We start from the raw sequence: 15,261 nt of genomic DNA on the forward strand, positions 1-15,261 counted from the left end.
AGGTAGTTTGACATCGATTCATGTATTCATCCCACAAGTATTTATTGAGCACCTACTCATTAGAGCTAATCTCAGATTGCGTGCGGTCATTATTCTCAGTTATGCCACAAGGATGGAGTAGGTCCCAAGTGATCTAACCTGAAAAGCCATTTTGAAATCATAATTGCCAGCCAGAACTTCCCCATGGCACTGCCTCCCATGGACCAGTGTGGCAGCACACACATCCCACGCCCCACCAGCCCTGGGAGGATGCCCAAGTATAAGATGGTTTGACTTCAAAGTGGGTCCCACAGCACAGAGTGGAGCAGAAGAACAGAAAGAGGCCTAGGTCTGCAGCAGACACACTTCTGTTCTTGGCTGCAGCTCCCACCAGCTCTGCGAATTTGGGCGAGTCATTTCACCTCTGTTCCTTCATTTCCTCATTTCTAAAATGGGGATGAGGACCTGACCCTTCCACCTTTGTACAGTTATTATGAGGATTTCCGTATTTACTTGGGTGAAGCTGCCAATTTTTTCTGAGCAGTTTTATGAACCAATTGCAGGTGCATTGCCCAGGAAGAATAGTTTGCCTAAATTGGGGCCTTCAGACTGTGTCTTTTGATGTTGCATCCAAGCCTGCACTCAGAGAGGGGGAGGCAGCAGGGGCCAGCTGGCAGGAGTTGATGTCGCCACTCCCATACATCCACTGCCCCTGGCTCCGGATCCACAATGGACGGACCTACCTGCAGAACTCTCCATTCCACTCTAGCTGTGGGTCATGCCCTGTTGCAGGAGGCAGTGGAAGTGAGAGCCAAGTCACCACCAGCCCTGAAATCAGACTGCTTTGAGTTTGCATCCCAGCTCTACCCCTCTAACAGCTGTGTGATCTTGGGCAGATTACTTTGCCTCTCTGTTTCAGCAGTAAAATGAGAAGGTAGTATCTCCCGTATCGTAGGCATGAAATGACACAGTCCTTGTAAAGAATGGGACCTGGAGAGTGCCAGTTGTGAAGGTGGTGATAATCAGTAGGAAACCTGTGACATCACTGAGCTCCTGGTTTTCCTTGGTCCATAGAAGTAGCATTGAAACAAAACGAACCTAATGTTTGTTAACACACATATGCACACATGCACGCACACACACTTCAAGTTACCACATTCTTTTCTCTCTCACTGTCCTCCACCCCACCCCACCCCCGCCCTTAATTTAGGTTTTAAAATCGAGACCTTGACACTAGACTTGTTTAGAAGAGCTCTCTGGGTGAGTAATAAATAACAAAGGGTTAAGGTTAGGAGAAATAGGTTTTTGAGGAAGTTTCGTTTAATAGGTTTCCTTTAGGATAGGCCCCCTAGTCCCCTCACTCCTGTTACTTTTTTAAGGGAGATTTTCAAGTGCATTTGAAGAGAAAGGGAAGTGACTGAGACTCCTATAGCTCAGGGCTTTTATATCCATTCCTTATGCCTGGCAAAACCTTGACTTAGTGGGTGTGCCTGATCTCCTTTGGGGAGCAGGAAGGGAACCCCTCTAAGGAACTAGGAAGTAAGCCTGTGCTCAGGTGCTTCCCGTCCCGGTGGTGGTCTTGGACAGCCTATTTGGAAGGTAGAAAGGCCCACCTATCTAGGTAAGAGGAGGCGGCCTCACATGGGCCCAGGAGCAATCAGCTGGCTGCACTGAGTGGGGAGGGCCTTGAGCTGGTCTTTGAAGAATTAGGAGGATTTAGATAAGCCGGAAGGGGATGGGCATTCCACTCTGGTTGCCCAGCATCAGGGCCAAAAATGAACAAAGGCTTTGGGGAGAGGGGGCGGGTGGAGGGGGAAACGGCAGTCAGCGTGGAGGGCTCCTGGTGGAGCAGGGGGCAGCTGGTAGGAAAGGGGGCGCTGAGCATGGTGCTTGAACCTGCTCTACAAGCCCTAGGGATGTCCCTTGGAGGAAAGTTTGGGAGTTTGGAAAAGACTCGCTGAGAAGAGGGCTTTGTGATATATACGTGGCAAGTGGCAGGTCGGGGGGAGGAATGGTCAGAATGGCTTGGAGGGTTCAAGGGGCAAGCATAGGACCCATGGAGGGGAGACCCAGTAACACAGTCTTGAGGTATGAGAGCCTGGCCATGGCAGTAATAGAAATAGAAAACTTGGTGAGGAAAGCTTGAAAGATGACCTCTAGGATTCTGAGGTGAGTGGCCAGAAGATAAAGCAGTTGTGGGGCACAGCCTTTTGGGGACAAGGAGGATTTGGGTTGGGGACATGTTGAATTCTCTTACACAGCAGTGGTTCAGAGTGCTTTTCTGTTTGTTAGCTTCTGAAGGGAGAGGTCAGCAACAGCTCACGTGTGCGCATGCAGAGGTTCTGCGGCTCTGTGAAGCTTTTAGTGAAGCATCCTCAGGAGCTGGGAGAAGCAGTGCCATTTCTTCCTGGTTATTTGCAAGGTTCCAGCCGCCGCTGCTCAGGCCGGAATTTCCAGGAACTGGCAGCTGGCTGGAGCCAATTGGTCCCTCCCAGCCTCGCAGTCCGAGGGTGGGGCCCCATGGGTGGAGGCCCCTCAGGGTGGAGTGGGGTGGGTCTCCAGCGATAGGGCACCGGGTGGAGAGGCAGTGGCCTCACACAGCCCTTCTGGATTTGATTATATAACACATCATAGGAGAAAACTGAGGGCCAAGGCAGGCTGTGTAAGCCATATACACAGCAGGACTACGCACAAGGGGTGCTTTTCAACCGGGTTGGGGTCGCTGGCCCTTAAAACTAAAAAACAAAAATTGTCGGCATGGGGAGGAAAACTGCATACATAACCTTAATAGGGAAAATGACTAGTGTTCGCTAAAATTGCTCTAAGAAAGATGTGGTAGGCCACTAACTAAGTGGCATTGAACTTGAGAGTTCATCTAAAGGGTATGGGTTTGTGTCTCCCCGCCCCCACCCCTGTTGTGCTGGGCCCTAGTCTGGAAAAGTGGAGGGACTTCGCTTGGTTGTTACCTTTGCACCTGTCCTTATTTACATGCAAAATCAATTGCTTCACTTGGTCTTTCCGAAGTACAGGGTGTGGGCAGAATCTTATCTGAAGCCATGTCCTGTTTGGACAAGTTGGACTGCCTTGGCAACTCTCCATAGGGTGGAGCAGATGGGTGGAGGCAGGAAAGTAAAATTGGGTGGCTTGTTAGCCCAGAGAGGAGAGAGGGCGGATTGTTTGCTCATGGATCATTATATTTAATCTGAAACTAAATAATTAACTTCTTTCCCATTTACAAAACATTTTGATGCAAAATAACTAATTTATGAGGGGCAAAGATTTAGAAGTGTTCCACGGAATTTTTTTCCTTTCACACCAACAGTAGAAGACTGAGGTAGGAGAAAAAGCACCGAGTGACATGAAAACGAGACGCCTTTCCAGGTAGGTGCCAGCATTCAGCTGTTCTGAAAGGAGGCTCCAACTTAGAAATGTCCACTTCCATCTGTTGCCCGGCCCCTCGGATTTCTGACCACAGCAGCTGCCATTAAATACGCAACTCCTTGGAGCTCTTGAAAGGTTCGGGTACAAAAGTAAAGAAAGAAAAGTTTCTTTGGAGAGGAAGTTTAGGGATGTTACCTGCCCGCCCTGGTCCTCCTCCTGACCGAGAATCTCTCTCACATACACCCACACACACGCACACTCACCCACGCACCTTTTTTTTTTTTTAATTTATCTTTAATTTTTTCCCTGAAGTTCCTTTTGGGAGTGAGAGGTGAGAGGAGGCAGCATGCGTCCTCCTTTAAAGCCCAGAGGCTTGGATGGTTTGAAAGGGGCACTTACAGATGGTGTGCTGATTGGCCATCCTCTGTTTCTCCTTACACCTGGCTGAGGTCGACTAGAAAACAAAAGATCAGCTTTGAAGGAGGCAGGTAGTCTGGAAGCTTAGGGTCAGGCTGGGCTGGGGGAGAAGAATCCAGGGTCCCTTTGAGTGCATTAGACAGGAGAGGAGAAGGGAGAATGTCAGAGCAAATCCTGATAGATCGCCAAGAAATTTATTTCAGATACATTCTCTCTCCAGAACTCCCTCCATCCCCTGCCACACACCTCCCTCTTTCTCTTTCTCCCCTCCACCCGCATTCTTCTAAGGAAGGGGCAGTTATTTATAAGGTGGTTTCTGTAATAAAATGCCATAGCTTCAAGACAAGCCATTACATTTAATGTAACCTCTTACATTAAGGCCTGTGTGTATTTCTAAGCTCTGCAGCTCATTTGTACCCTCATGAAGCAATTGTCAAGTAGGCCTCATGGAGGGCTGAAAAGGACCATGTGAGAGGGAACTATATTGCTTGTGAAACTTCATGTAAGTGATTCACCAAAGCTTCTTAAGACATAAACATGCAGTTCTGCATCTTGACAAAAATCTGAGTCTTCTTATGACAGCTGAGAAGTCAGAAGTATAAGTAGAGTGTGAAGGAAAATCTATTTCTTCCTTTTGAAGGAAAATTCTGTATTGGCCCTTCCCAGCAAAATAACAGTTGGGGAAGAAGACGTTTGTTCCGTGATGGAAAATTATTTTGGCGATTATTTCCTGTATTATTTCCTATATTTTTGCTTTTAGGCACTTTGATAACTTAGACTTTTTTTTTTTTTTAAACCTGTTTTGCCTGTTTTTTCCCTCTTGTAAATGCAGTGTTGTTATCCTGGGATTACTAGTTTAGAATGTATGTCTCCTAAGCTAGTTTAACACAACTAAGATTAAAACCTGTTAATGTTTGGGAACTAGTTGTAAGAAAAACAGAACCACTTTTGGGGGCCTTTTAATCTCTGTGATAAGAATTCCTGAGCCTAGTTAAAACCCACTAGATTTAAAGACCCTGACTTTGGCAAACTCGATTTACTGCCTGTGTCCTAGTCTTTAAATACTTGTTTTAGCGCGCCACCTAATGGTCGTACTTGGAACTGCTGTCAGGGTTATGTAGTAATCGATTTTCTACAGCATTTTAAGTTTACTTTCAATAGCCCCAGAGCTCAGAGTTGCCCATGCATAACAAAAGCCACTAAGTTTTGAGACCCCACTTCTTCCAGTGCTGAGTTATATGGAAGGCCTCTCAGTGACATTGCAGTCACTCTTCTTATTCTAGATCAGAACCCAAAGATAAGGTCAATGCTATTGGCAAAAGTGGTCCATTCGGAGATGGAAACAGTAGGTACAGAGTCTAGACTTGTGCAGATAAGTAAACAAAAGTCTGATTTGCATTAATGTTTTTGAGTCTCTTCCTAAATTTGATTTCTTCTAGCTTCTCTGTTATTTTTATTAAAAGTTTTAACTATAGAATTAATAAATTTAAAAATAGGCACACAGATATGTGTAAATCTGCCCCCACCTCTCCCAAGAATTCCTTGTTAAAGATTAGGGTGTGTATGTCCTCCATAGCCTTTGACTTTCACTGAAAGTATAATCAGTCATTTTAGAAGCTACAAGATTGAGAGCAAAGTGCTGTTAAACACGTGAGTGGACAGTGAGTGTGGTTCTGCCCACAGTGACATTTGAATTTTGCACAGACCTTTTATTGTCAAGTGATGCTTTATTTAGTTAGGAATGAGGTCTTCTAAATTCTATCATTACTTGTTTATTAGCTGAAATCCTTGTGTATGAGAAGTATCCCTTCATCAGTGGGAGTTACTCTTGGAGGTACAGTTCTGAATAAACAACCCTTACAATTATTTTTTAATAAAAATGAATCCAGTTTTGTTAGGAGGGATGCTTTATGCTAGATGAATTTTTCTCTTAAGATTACAAGTGTTTCAAAGCACTAATTTCCTTAAATTTAGATAAAACATAAAAACTAACAAAGTAATTTCACTAATGTCTTAAAATGACACAAACTATAGCAAGTTAACGTATCATTCATTTCTGAATGGGTTCAGTACTTACTGCTGTAGACATTTGAAAAAGTCATTTGAAAAGGGCTTTATGAGCTAAATGATGGGGTTAGGATTTAAACCAAAATGAGCTCCAGACCCCATCATCTTTAATTCCACTGTGCTGCTCCTACTGGTAGTAAAGGATTCCAGGTAAGGCAAGGTGTACAGATAATAGGAAACTATTGGGATGGTGCGATTATCAAGGGACAGGTCCTGCACGAGATCTCAGACAGGATGAAAGCAGCCATTACTTTTTAAACTGAATTTAGTCTGAGTTTTTTAAGGGTGTGTGTGTTGGGGAGGGGGTGATGTTGACCACTAAGGCTCAATATTCTAGGAAAGAGGCAGGTACTTGACATTGTTCCAGAGATCAGAATCAACAAATTTAGTACTGTGTGTATAGTATTATAGATTCAAAAATTGTGTGCATATTCAGATAAACAAAGTTTTTCTTTTTTTTGGTTTTATTATTTTTAATCTCATTTAATTTCCCCAAAACTTTGAAGATAAATCTTTTAGGAAGGAGACAAAAGAGGTGCCCTCTGCATTTTGCGTGTAAAAAAGGGCCTCCCCGCATCCACTCCCCCATGGAGAGGGTCAAGTACAGATCTCCTGCTTGAGTTTCAAGATCAGAACTCTTCCACTGCACTCCTGAGAATATGAGTGCTTTTATTTAGAAGGATTTGCAGCATCTAGTGGAGTGGATGAATCTGTAAGAGTAAATTAAATTTAAAAAGCTTGGGGGGAGGATGACCGGCCATGGGTCGAGGCTGCTGAATCATCTGACCTCATTGATATAAGCAAGCGATCTCACATCTTTTGTGTATGGTCTGCTCCGGGGCCCTGGACAGCAATTCTTAGCACCATATCCATCTGTACAGCTGCTAGGCTGGGAACTGGTTAATAATAGATCCCAAGACACAAAAGGGGTTTTCATCCTTCATTATGAAACCATCCATTTTTCACTTGCTATGGGGTTTGTTCTTACTGGGACACAGAAGAGGGTGGTAGCACCATTGATTTGAGCAGCCTGGTTTCAGATTGTGTTTGCAGATTATAATACGTCCTGTGATGTAGGAAAATATAATTTTGAAGTCAGGGCCTTATGTTAAGTTAATGATGATATTCACGTGTTGTCATGAGACCGAGGACAGTCCTTCTTCAGCAAAGCAGTGAAGCACAAGAACTACACAGTATTACTTTTATAATTGTGTGTGACGATATCTTAGTTTAACCCATAGAGCATGGACATCACTATCGACAGGATTGCTATCAGGGAGGTGGGGGTGGGGAGTTTAAATACTGAAATACATGGGGTTTCTATACCTTTTTCAGGTGGAACTCAATCTAGAGCTCGTTCACCTTCCCACCCAAACAAAGGTGATATATAAAGACCTCACTTTTAACCAAAGTGCTGAACACTTAAACCAAATTTGGATAAGAGGGGCCTGAAGCAAGTTGTTGAAGGTCTGGGTAGTACATGGGCAGTTATTCCATAACCTGTGAAATGCAATTATTAATAAATGTTCATCAGACTGAATATTTTGTCTTGTGAGGAAGCAGTTGGAATGATATAGTACTAATAGCAGGCTAGTACAGAACATAGAAGAAAGGGGATAACACATGAATAAGAAAAGAAAAAGAGAAAGATCAAACAGGGTCAGGATGGACATTGTCTTTACATTAGGCTAAAAATCGGCTTATTTCCTAATAAGGAGAAATTGAGGGTGAATACAAGCTAATATTCTTCATATTAAAAAAGTACTCAGAAAACAATAAGAGGCGCGGGGTTTTAATTTTTCTTAAATGATCACGCACATGGCCAGTAAAGATGTTGGGAAACAGGTTCTGTTTTGTTGATGGCAGTTACAGAGTATCTTTGCTAGATGATACAGCAGATGCTTTGGAAAATGTACATGCTTTTCACTCAAGAACTCCCCTTCATAAAGTTTATCTTGAAAATTAATTAAGGACATGCACAAAGATGTAAATATTAAAATGTTCATTGCTGTCTGTAATAGTGAAAATTTAGAAGCAATCTGCCCAGTAAGAGGAATTTTTTAAAAATCTGGGGATTTCCCTGGTTCTCCAGTTGTTAGGACTCTGCACTCCACTGCATGGGGCCCGGGGTCCATCCTTGGCTGGGGAACTGAGATCCTACCAGCTGCTAAGCACGGTCAAAAAAAAATCTGATTGGTTCACACAGTGACACACTGAACTTGATGGTGCGAAACCATACTTACTAGAAAAGAAACATTTTCCCAGTAATTGTTAAGTGAAATTCTGGGTGCTATATAGTATGCATATTACAATCCATTTAAAAAGAGTTTGGAGGGATAAAAACAAAGATAGTCGTGGTAATTGTTTCTGTGTTGTCTTTTTGCCTGATTTTTCTTTTATGACATAAGATGGAAAGGAAGGTTTTTTTAACATTTGTATATAATGTGAACTTCTATTGAGCTGCTCAGTAATCTTATTAAACAAGCTTGGCTGCTCAGGAGGGCTGTACCTATTGTTCCAGAAACGTCAGGGTTTATGTATTTGAGTTAGAAATGCCAGTTGGCTCTCCCCTGGTTATGACCATGGAGTCTGGTCTTAATTATATAAAACGGCATTTTCATAGGTAAGGAAAACAAATTCCAGCCATTCTGGGGGCAGGGGAGAGGAAGGACCAGAGAAGCAGGGTGAGGAAAAAATTTTTTTCAATAGTTTATATTGAAAGTAACCTCAGGATTTAGACAGACACCTTGTTTTGTTTTCCAGGCTAAACACCAGAGCACCCTAGAAAGCATAACTAAAAGAATGCTCATGTTTGACCCAGTCCCTGTCAAGCAAGAGGCCATGGACCCTGTCTCGGTGGTAAGTTTTCCAAAACTAAACACCTCTTGTTTATTCCAAGTGGTAATAACTTTACTGTGTGTTGTGTTATCCCTTAAAAGTACTCATTACCTGACAGGCATTTGATAGGCAAACTTTTAAACAGGATCCATGTTTTCTTAAACGCTATGCCCCAGTCCCCCACCCACCCCCAGGATGTCATCACAGAACTTGAGCCACGGGTACATCTGCTCACAATAGAAATAGTTTTACAGAAACCCCTTAGTTAGCAGTTTTTTAGTCTGAGCTCTCAAGATTATTGATTTTGGCAAAAAGAAAAAAAAATGGCCAGACTAGTTTTTAAAAATTAATGTGCATTTGGAACGTTAAAAAAAAAAAAACCTGTACACAATGTTTATCATGATTAGGAAGCAGTTTTCAAATGTACCTACAAGAAATCTTCATCAAGAATGAGTTTACTTAGAGGTATTTTTCACTCAAGATGACCACCCAGACTATATAGAGGAGTTTCTTAAACATGTTAGTGAATGTTAATCTTTTTCTTTGGATTGGAAGCCAAAAAAAAAAGACTCCATTTTGCCTCACGTAGTGCTTAGGATATCCTTCACAAAACTCATTAAAAAGATGAAAATTGGGAGAAAAAAAATCTTTGATCATTTTGCATGTAAAAATATACTAAGAATAAAATGATTTGCTTAAACTCCAAGCAGGCAGCCTCATGGAGCTGTGACTTGGGAGAAACTAGCGAAAGAACTTGACCCTGAGAATAGAATTTTGTTTCACTCAGAAGAGTCTGTGGTGGCTGGGAGACAATTACATTCACCGTCTCTTTCAACAACTTTAGTGCTAAGCTAGCCGGGTCTTCATGCTTGTCGACCACCAGGGAAGGAGTAATGAGTCCAATTGTTTATAGAGGTTCAACACCAGCACTGTGGAGGTTGGACAGGGCTGACAACAGAAAGGTGTCCAACTGCAAAGCCGGGAGTGGTTGAGACTTGAGGGGATCTGGTTTAGTGAATATGAAATAACACGGCCACGCTCTCAACTCTGTCTTGCTCTTTTCTTCCTCGGGCTTGGAAAATACTCACAAGGGGAAAAACTTGGCCTGAGCTGTGTCTCTGAAGGTTGGTAATGACACGCTTGCAAAAATTAGATCATCCTTATGCGCTGGCTATGGAGGTTCCTGCCAAAACTGTTTATACGAGACATGGGGGTCACTCCAAGGCCCTTGGAACTGAGTTGCCATGGAGATGTCTGCGCCAGTGTTTACCACTGTGTACGCTGAAAAGTTAAGTCAGAGTGACTTTAAGGAAACAGCATTTACATTCTTGCCTAACAACTGTATAACCATATGATAATAAGAGAGCAATAAGAATTTTATTAATCAAAAAGCTAAATTGGCTTCTAATGGTACTCATTTTGTCATTAACCCCTTCCCCCAACTATTGCATGATCATACTGGAGGAATATTAAGGTATAAAATGTTCCCATTAATTGTATCCTTGAAATATGAATAGGGTTTTAGTACCAGAGACTATGATTAATTTGGTAAATGATGTAGGCCCATCAGTGATGCATTTTACTATTCAGTATACTTCCAGAGCTTTTAATCAAGCATGAGAATGTGTCACAAGAGCCTAATTTAAAGCTAAAATGAACTTCACCATACAAGGAAATGCACTTAGCTGAAAAAAAAAGGAAATAAAATGAATTTGTTGTAATAGTTGCACTTGTAATGCTGTAACATATTAATGCATGGAGTTAAAATATGTGGAAGTATTTTTGCAATTAATAGTCTTTTTCTCCTTCATGCTCTAGTTTTCAGGTTCTGCTGATGCTTATAGAATTTAATTATATTGTTTCACCAAAACAGAGTTCCAGTCCTTACAATGAAGTTTCTTTGTTTCCACTCTTAAATCTTCAAATTTTATTTTTCCTACCTTCATAGGTGAAGTATATGAAATCTGATTTATTGTTCCTTTATTCCTTTTCTTTTTTTCATTCTGCCTTTGACCTAAAGGTTGAGGTCTTTGTTTATTCAGGTCAGTGTTCTAAACATGAAGCAGTAACATGTAAGATTGGTTTTTGCTTCAATTCCACATATGAATAAAAATATTTTACTCTGATTTACTCCCCTCTCTCACCCCTTTTCCCTAAAAGTTAAGAAGAGTAAAAATAATCTGCCTGGTTGGTGTTTTGCTATAATTTAGAGAAAGTGAGGAAATGTCATTTTTCTCTTACTGAAGTATAAACCTTCATACTGCTCACTAAACCTGTGCCTTGAGGCAGACTAGACTTTGGATTGTCGATCCTATTAAGATTTGCAAGAACGGGGAGCAGAGTACGCCCCCGCCCATTCTGTGCTGTAGATCTCTGCTACTTATTGTCAATGATTGCTGGCAAAGCCATCAGCAGCTCCCTGAGTCTCCTATTTTTTTCTTATTTATAAAATTGGAGATACGTATATGTAAAACATGAAATGGCAGGTGTATATAAAATGCACGTGTAAAGGAGTTGTTTTTACCAATACTGCCAAAGAGGTTGAAAACTAGAATTTAATTCAGGAAATGAAAAAATAAAAATTTTTAAAGTATTCCTTCATATTCTTCTGTTCCTAAAGGAAGAATACTTCTGAAGAAGGTGTATTTTTTTCTTTAATGAAAATTATCATCTAACAGACTCCTTACAGATTAAGAAGTACTTAAAATCAGTAGTCCCTCTGCAGTGTTCTCACAGAAACTTTTCATGACTTTTCTGAGCCTGGTAGAAAGAGAGCTTTCTACTTTTGTTTGCACAGAGGGGCATGACATTTGCTGTTTCCAAAGAGTTTGTTTATAAATGTACCGCGCCTTCCTGCACTTGGAACTCCACCCTTGGTATGAAGATTCCTTTGACTTGCCATCGCCCTGTCACGGACGGTCGCATTTTTTTTTTTCATATTAATGAATAGTGAAACAGAGACTCACCCACGTTTCATGCAGTCACTCCGTCCACTTAAACCATCTTGTAATGGAAAACTTCACCAAACCTATTGCCAATAAAATGAGAAACTATTAGTTCTCACTTTCATAGGAAGTGATAGCATTGGAAAATTATCCAAACCCTGTGCCTTTTTCCTCATCGTACTTAAAAAAAAATTTTTTTTTGAGAATCAAAAAATTGTTATGCTGAGCCTAGTCAGTGGTAAAAGCTTGCTCAGAGAGCATGTTGATTCACGTCATCCATTCATCCAGTGTTCTCTGAGCACTTGGGCTGGACCATCGTCTTCCACTCCACTGACACTTAAATGACCCACGGCATGGAGCTGTGAACACTTGAATGCATGTTACCACAGAGGGAAAGAACCCTTCTTAATAACAGACCTTTTGGGAAAGTAACCCCCTTGCTGCCCTTAGTGGGGGTCAGGAATGGAGGAGACCTTTGCTGGAGTCAGTAGGGCCATGGATGCCCAGCAGTGGCCAGAGGACCTTTCTGCTTCATCACTACATGCAGCTGATGTGGATTTTGCTGGTGCAGGCATACCTATTTGCATTGCTTCATTAGAACACAGGAATGCTCTGGAACAGAGAGGAAGCAACTATTACCAGTGTGTATCCACCCAAAGCACACACCCCAGGCAAGCCCTGTGTCAGTCCTTGTGCTGTGGAGAACCAGATTGTTGCAAGCTGATTGCAGTGGCTTATGTGCTCCACCCAAATGATTAAAGTAAACATGCCTCATAGAAGGTTCTGGTAAACGTTGCTATGAAGTTTGCTAGTGAGACAGTTTGAAGAACCACATTTCTTCACCCTCAGGCGAAGCAGGCAGACCAGAAATAGTTAACACTGGACTCAGTGGTGTGCCCCTGCACACAAAACAGCCCCCCTGCTTTTAGCCCCGGAGCCTTCCAAAGACCACGTGTCCAGTGTAGGGGACAGGGGGCATTCATGGGAGGGAAGACTCTCAGCAAAACTGTGCATAATGTTTATAAAATTCAGCTCTGTGTGGCTGTTTCTTTATGGCTTGAGAAACCTGAGACTGTTATTAAATTTGCAAATCCCCCAGGTTCTAAATTCCTGCTCTCCTTAAACTCACCCCACAGATAGAAAAATCCAGCAATGACAGCAAGAAAACTTTGTCCTCGTCTCGCTTCCGATGTGGTTGCCAATAACTTGGTATTAAAATCTAGGTCATAGGGATGTCTTTGAAGACTAGGGCTGAAAATAAGGGAGAAGCTACATTTCTGTGAGTAGAAACAATGAACACTGCCTCCCATTTCCTGGAGTTTTTGTTTCTTGTACCAGAACTTTTGCCCTTTAGAAAATTATATCAAGCTGGCTAAACTTTAGAACTAGGAGAAATCTTTTTTCCTCCTGTAGTTAATTACTTCCTTAAGCCCTCATTGTACATAATGTGTAATTTCTGTTCACAAACCTTGTGCCTCTTGCTTTTGCCTCCTTTAATATTTCAGTTTCAATCTATTGCATATTCATATTACTGTATATTTTGAGCCTCTCATCTTGTGTTGCACCTATGTGTGTCTTATTCTAAAGAAAGGTAGAAATAGTCTTCATTTGATCTTCGATACATAATTCAAAACTATTTTTAAAAACAACAATTTGTTTTGTGTTTCCTGATTTTATATCCTCATGTCCTTGTTTTTAAGCAGTATTATTAGTGAAAATTCTCCCTCCCCACCTTTAAATTGCATTTAAATAATTTACCAAATGTTAGAAATAAAAATTGGTGTTTTTATTCTATATCTCATCACTTAGAGCCATGCTAGTCCAAGGCCAATCTAGGGCATCTTGAGTCATTCCCCAGTAACTCAGAATCTGCATTTTAACAAGATTCCCAGGTGAATCTGTGTGCTTAGTAAAGTCTGAAGAATACCTGATAACATCAAAGCCCACTGAAGTAAACACCTGTCGTATACAGCAGGAAGAAAAGACTCTGGGACCACTGTGTGTGTTAAGTTCATCTCACAGGCATCTCATTGGGTCCAATTCTAATCTTAACATCACAGCCTCCTAGAAGATGAATATCCAGTTTTGACATATCCTCATGACACTTGCATGTCTAATATTTATTTAGTAATTTTTCTTGCCTTTTTTTATAGAACTGCTTTTGAATATAATAGTTATTTTGAAAGTGCAGGAATGGGATTTTAAAGCCGCACTGATGAGTTGGATGCATAGCCAGGTGGAGATTCACCCGATGAGGCCCAGAGAAGAAAGGATGTGATCTCAGTAATCCCAGTCAAAACCACTGCTGTCCCACAGTTATTAATAACTCATATTAGTGGCCACCGAAGGGGCCAGGGAGGTTCAGAAATTAATAGTGCATTTAAGCTGTTTAATTATAAGTTCCTATTAGTGGGTTTTCTCAGTTGCATTGTGAGCTAGTGTTGCTTCAGAATCACAAATGCATCGAACTTTAGAGCCGGGAGAGAGGCACAGTATGTTATTTTTCACCCTTACTATAAAACATTCAAATAGAAGTAATCCTCTGCAGGCAGACTTGACATGTTACCACTGAAAATATGTTCCCCTAAAATGCATGCAAGTAAAGGGTTTATGTTGAGTTTAATTTTTTTTAAACATTCTACCACAGACTTTAAATTTTACTTAAGAAATAGAAGTAATTTTAATGAATTCCATGTCCAAGGACAGTACCCATAGTGTGCAATTACAATTGATTAATATTTCAACCTGGTAAATGAGAGTTACATTATCTTGATATTATAAGAAAGGAATATATTTGAAGATAAATTAAGTCAGTTATGAAAAGATCTTAGATTTGGAAGAGGACTGTTTATCTCACCTCCAGTATCTTGTTAGGTTGTCCCCCAGTCTCTTGATGAAGGAGTAGCAAGGTGGAAAGGAGAGAGGACAAAGCCTCGGCTTGTATGCAAGTCCCTTCCAATATCATGTGTCCTTATTTGAGTCCTATTATATTTGCTCTTTCTTGTAGTTTTGTGTCATCCTCAGATTTGGAGGTTAAGTTATCTTCTACAGTGTCTCAAATTGTGAATAAATCTGTTGAACAAGTCGGGGCCAAGGACATGATCACCTTCGTGTGGGTGGCCTTCTGTATATAAGTGTGTGGGGTGACTAGCCATCCTGAGTTGCATGATACTGAGGCATTTCCTCAGATGTCAGACATTTAGCACTAAAGCAGGATTCGTGGTCACCTTAGCATGGATTGGTCAGTGGCTGGAGAGCATCCCAAGGCACCACCACGTGGCTCTGTTTGTCCATGTTATCCACGAACATATGGGAAATGTTCTATGTCTTTATGCTCAGGTGGAGCACACTAAAGCCAGGGAGGGTATTTCCTGCCAGTTAAGAAACCCCATCAGAAAAGCAATAAGGTTCCTTGGCTTGGCTGGTTCTTGGTGAATCCCAACTCCTAATGAGAAGGCCCATAAGCCTTTTATAACCTGTTTTAGAATTTTTCCAGGCGTCATCATCAATCTTAACATTGGATGTGGCCATCACTGTGGAGAGCGCAGGGGTGGTAGCAGTGTATAGAATTAAACTTGAGATTTTTTGTGTGTGACATAGTTACCACCTTAACTTTAGTGCCTACGTTTATTAG

The 15,261-nt window shown here is 41.5% G+C and overlaps 1 protein-coding gene across 3 annotated transcripts in view; it reads left to right on the top strand.

Annotated features, from left to right (window-relative positions):
* The window catches only part of KLF3 (KLF transcription factor 3), a 35,501-nt gene that overhangs the window by 6,116 nt on the left and 14,124 nt on the right, over window positions 1-15,261 (top strand). The window contains exons 1-3 of one of the 3 annotated variants that reach the window (XM_055588265.1): window positions 1,922-2,148; window positions 3,302-3,360; window positions 8,608-8,703. In XM_055588265.1, the coding sequence (XP_055444240.1) occupies window positions 8,647-8,703 (57 nt within the window). In that variant the 5' untranslated portion in view covers window positions 1,922-2,148; window positions 3,302-3,360; window positions 8,608-8,646. Of the gene's footprint in view, window positions 1-1,921; window positions 2,149-3,301; window positions 3,361-8,607; window positions 8,704-15,261 lie in introns of those variants that run through there. The other 2 variants (XM_055588264.1, XM_055588263.1) reach the window with 2 other exon arrangements.

Source organism: Bubalus kerabau, chromosome 7 (assembly GCF_029407905.1).
Source record: "Bubalus kerabau isolate K-KA32 ecotype Philippines breed swamp buffalo chromosome 7, PCC_UOA_SB_1v2, whole genome shotgun sequence".
Taxonomy (NCBI): domain Eukaryota; kingdom Metazoa; phylum Chordata; class Mammalia; order Artiodactyla; family Bovidae; genus Bubalus; species Bubalus kerabau.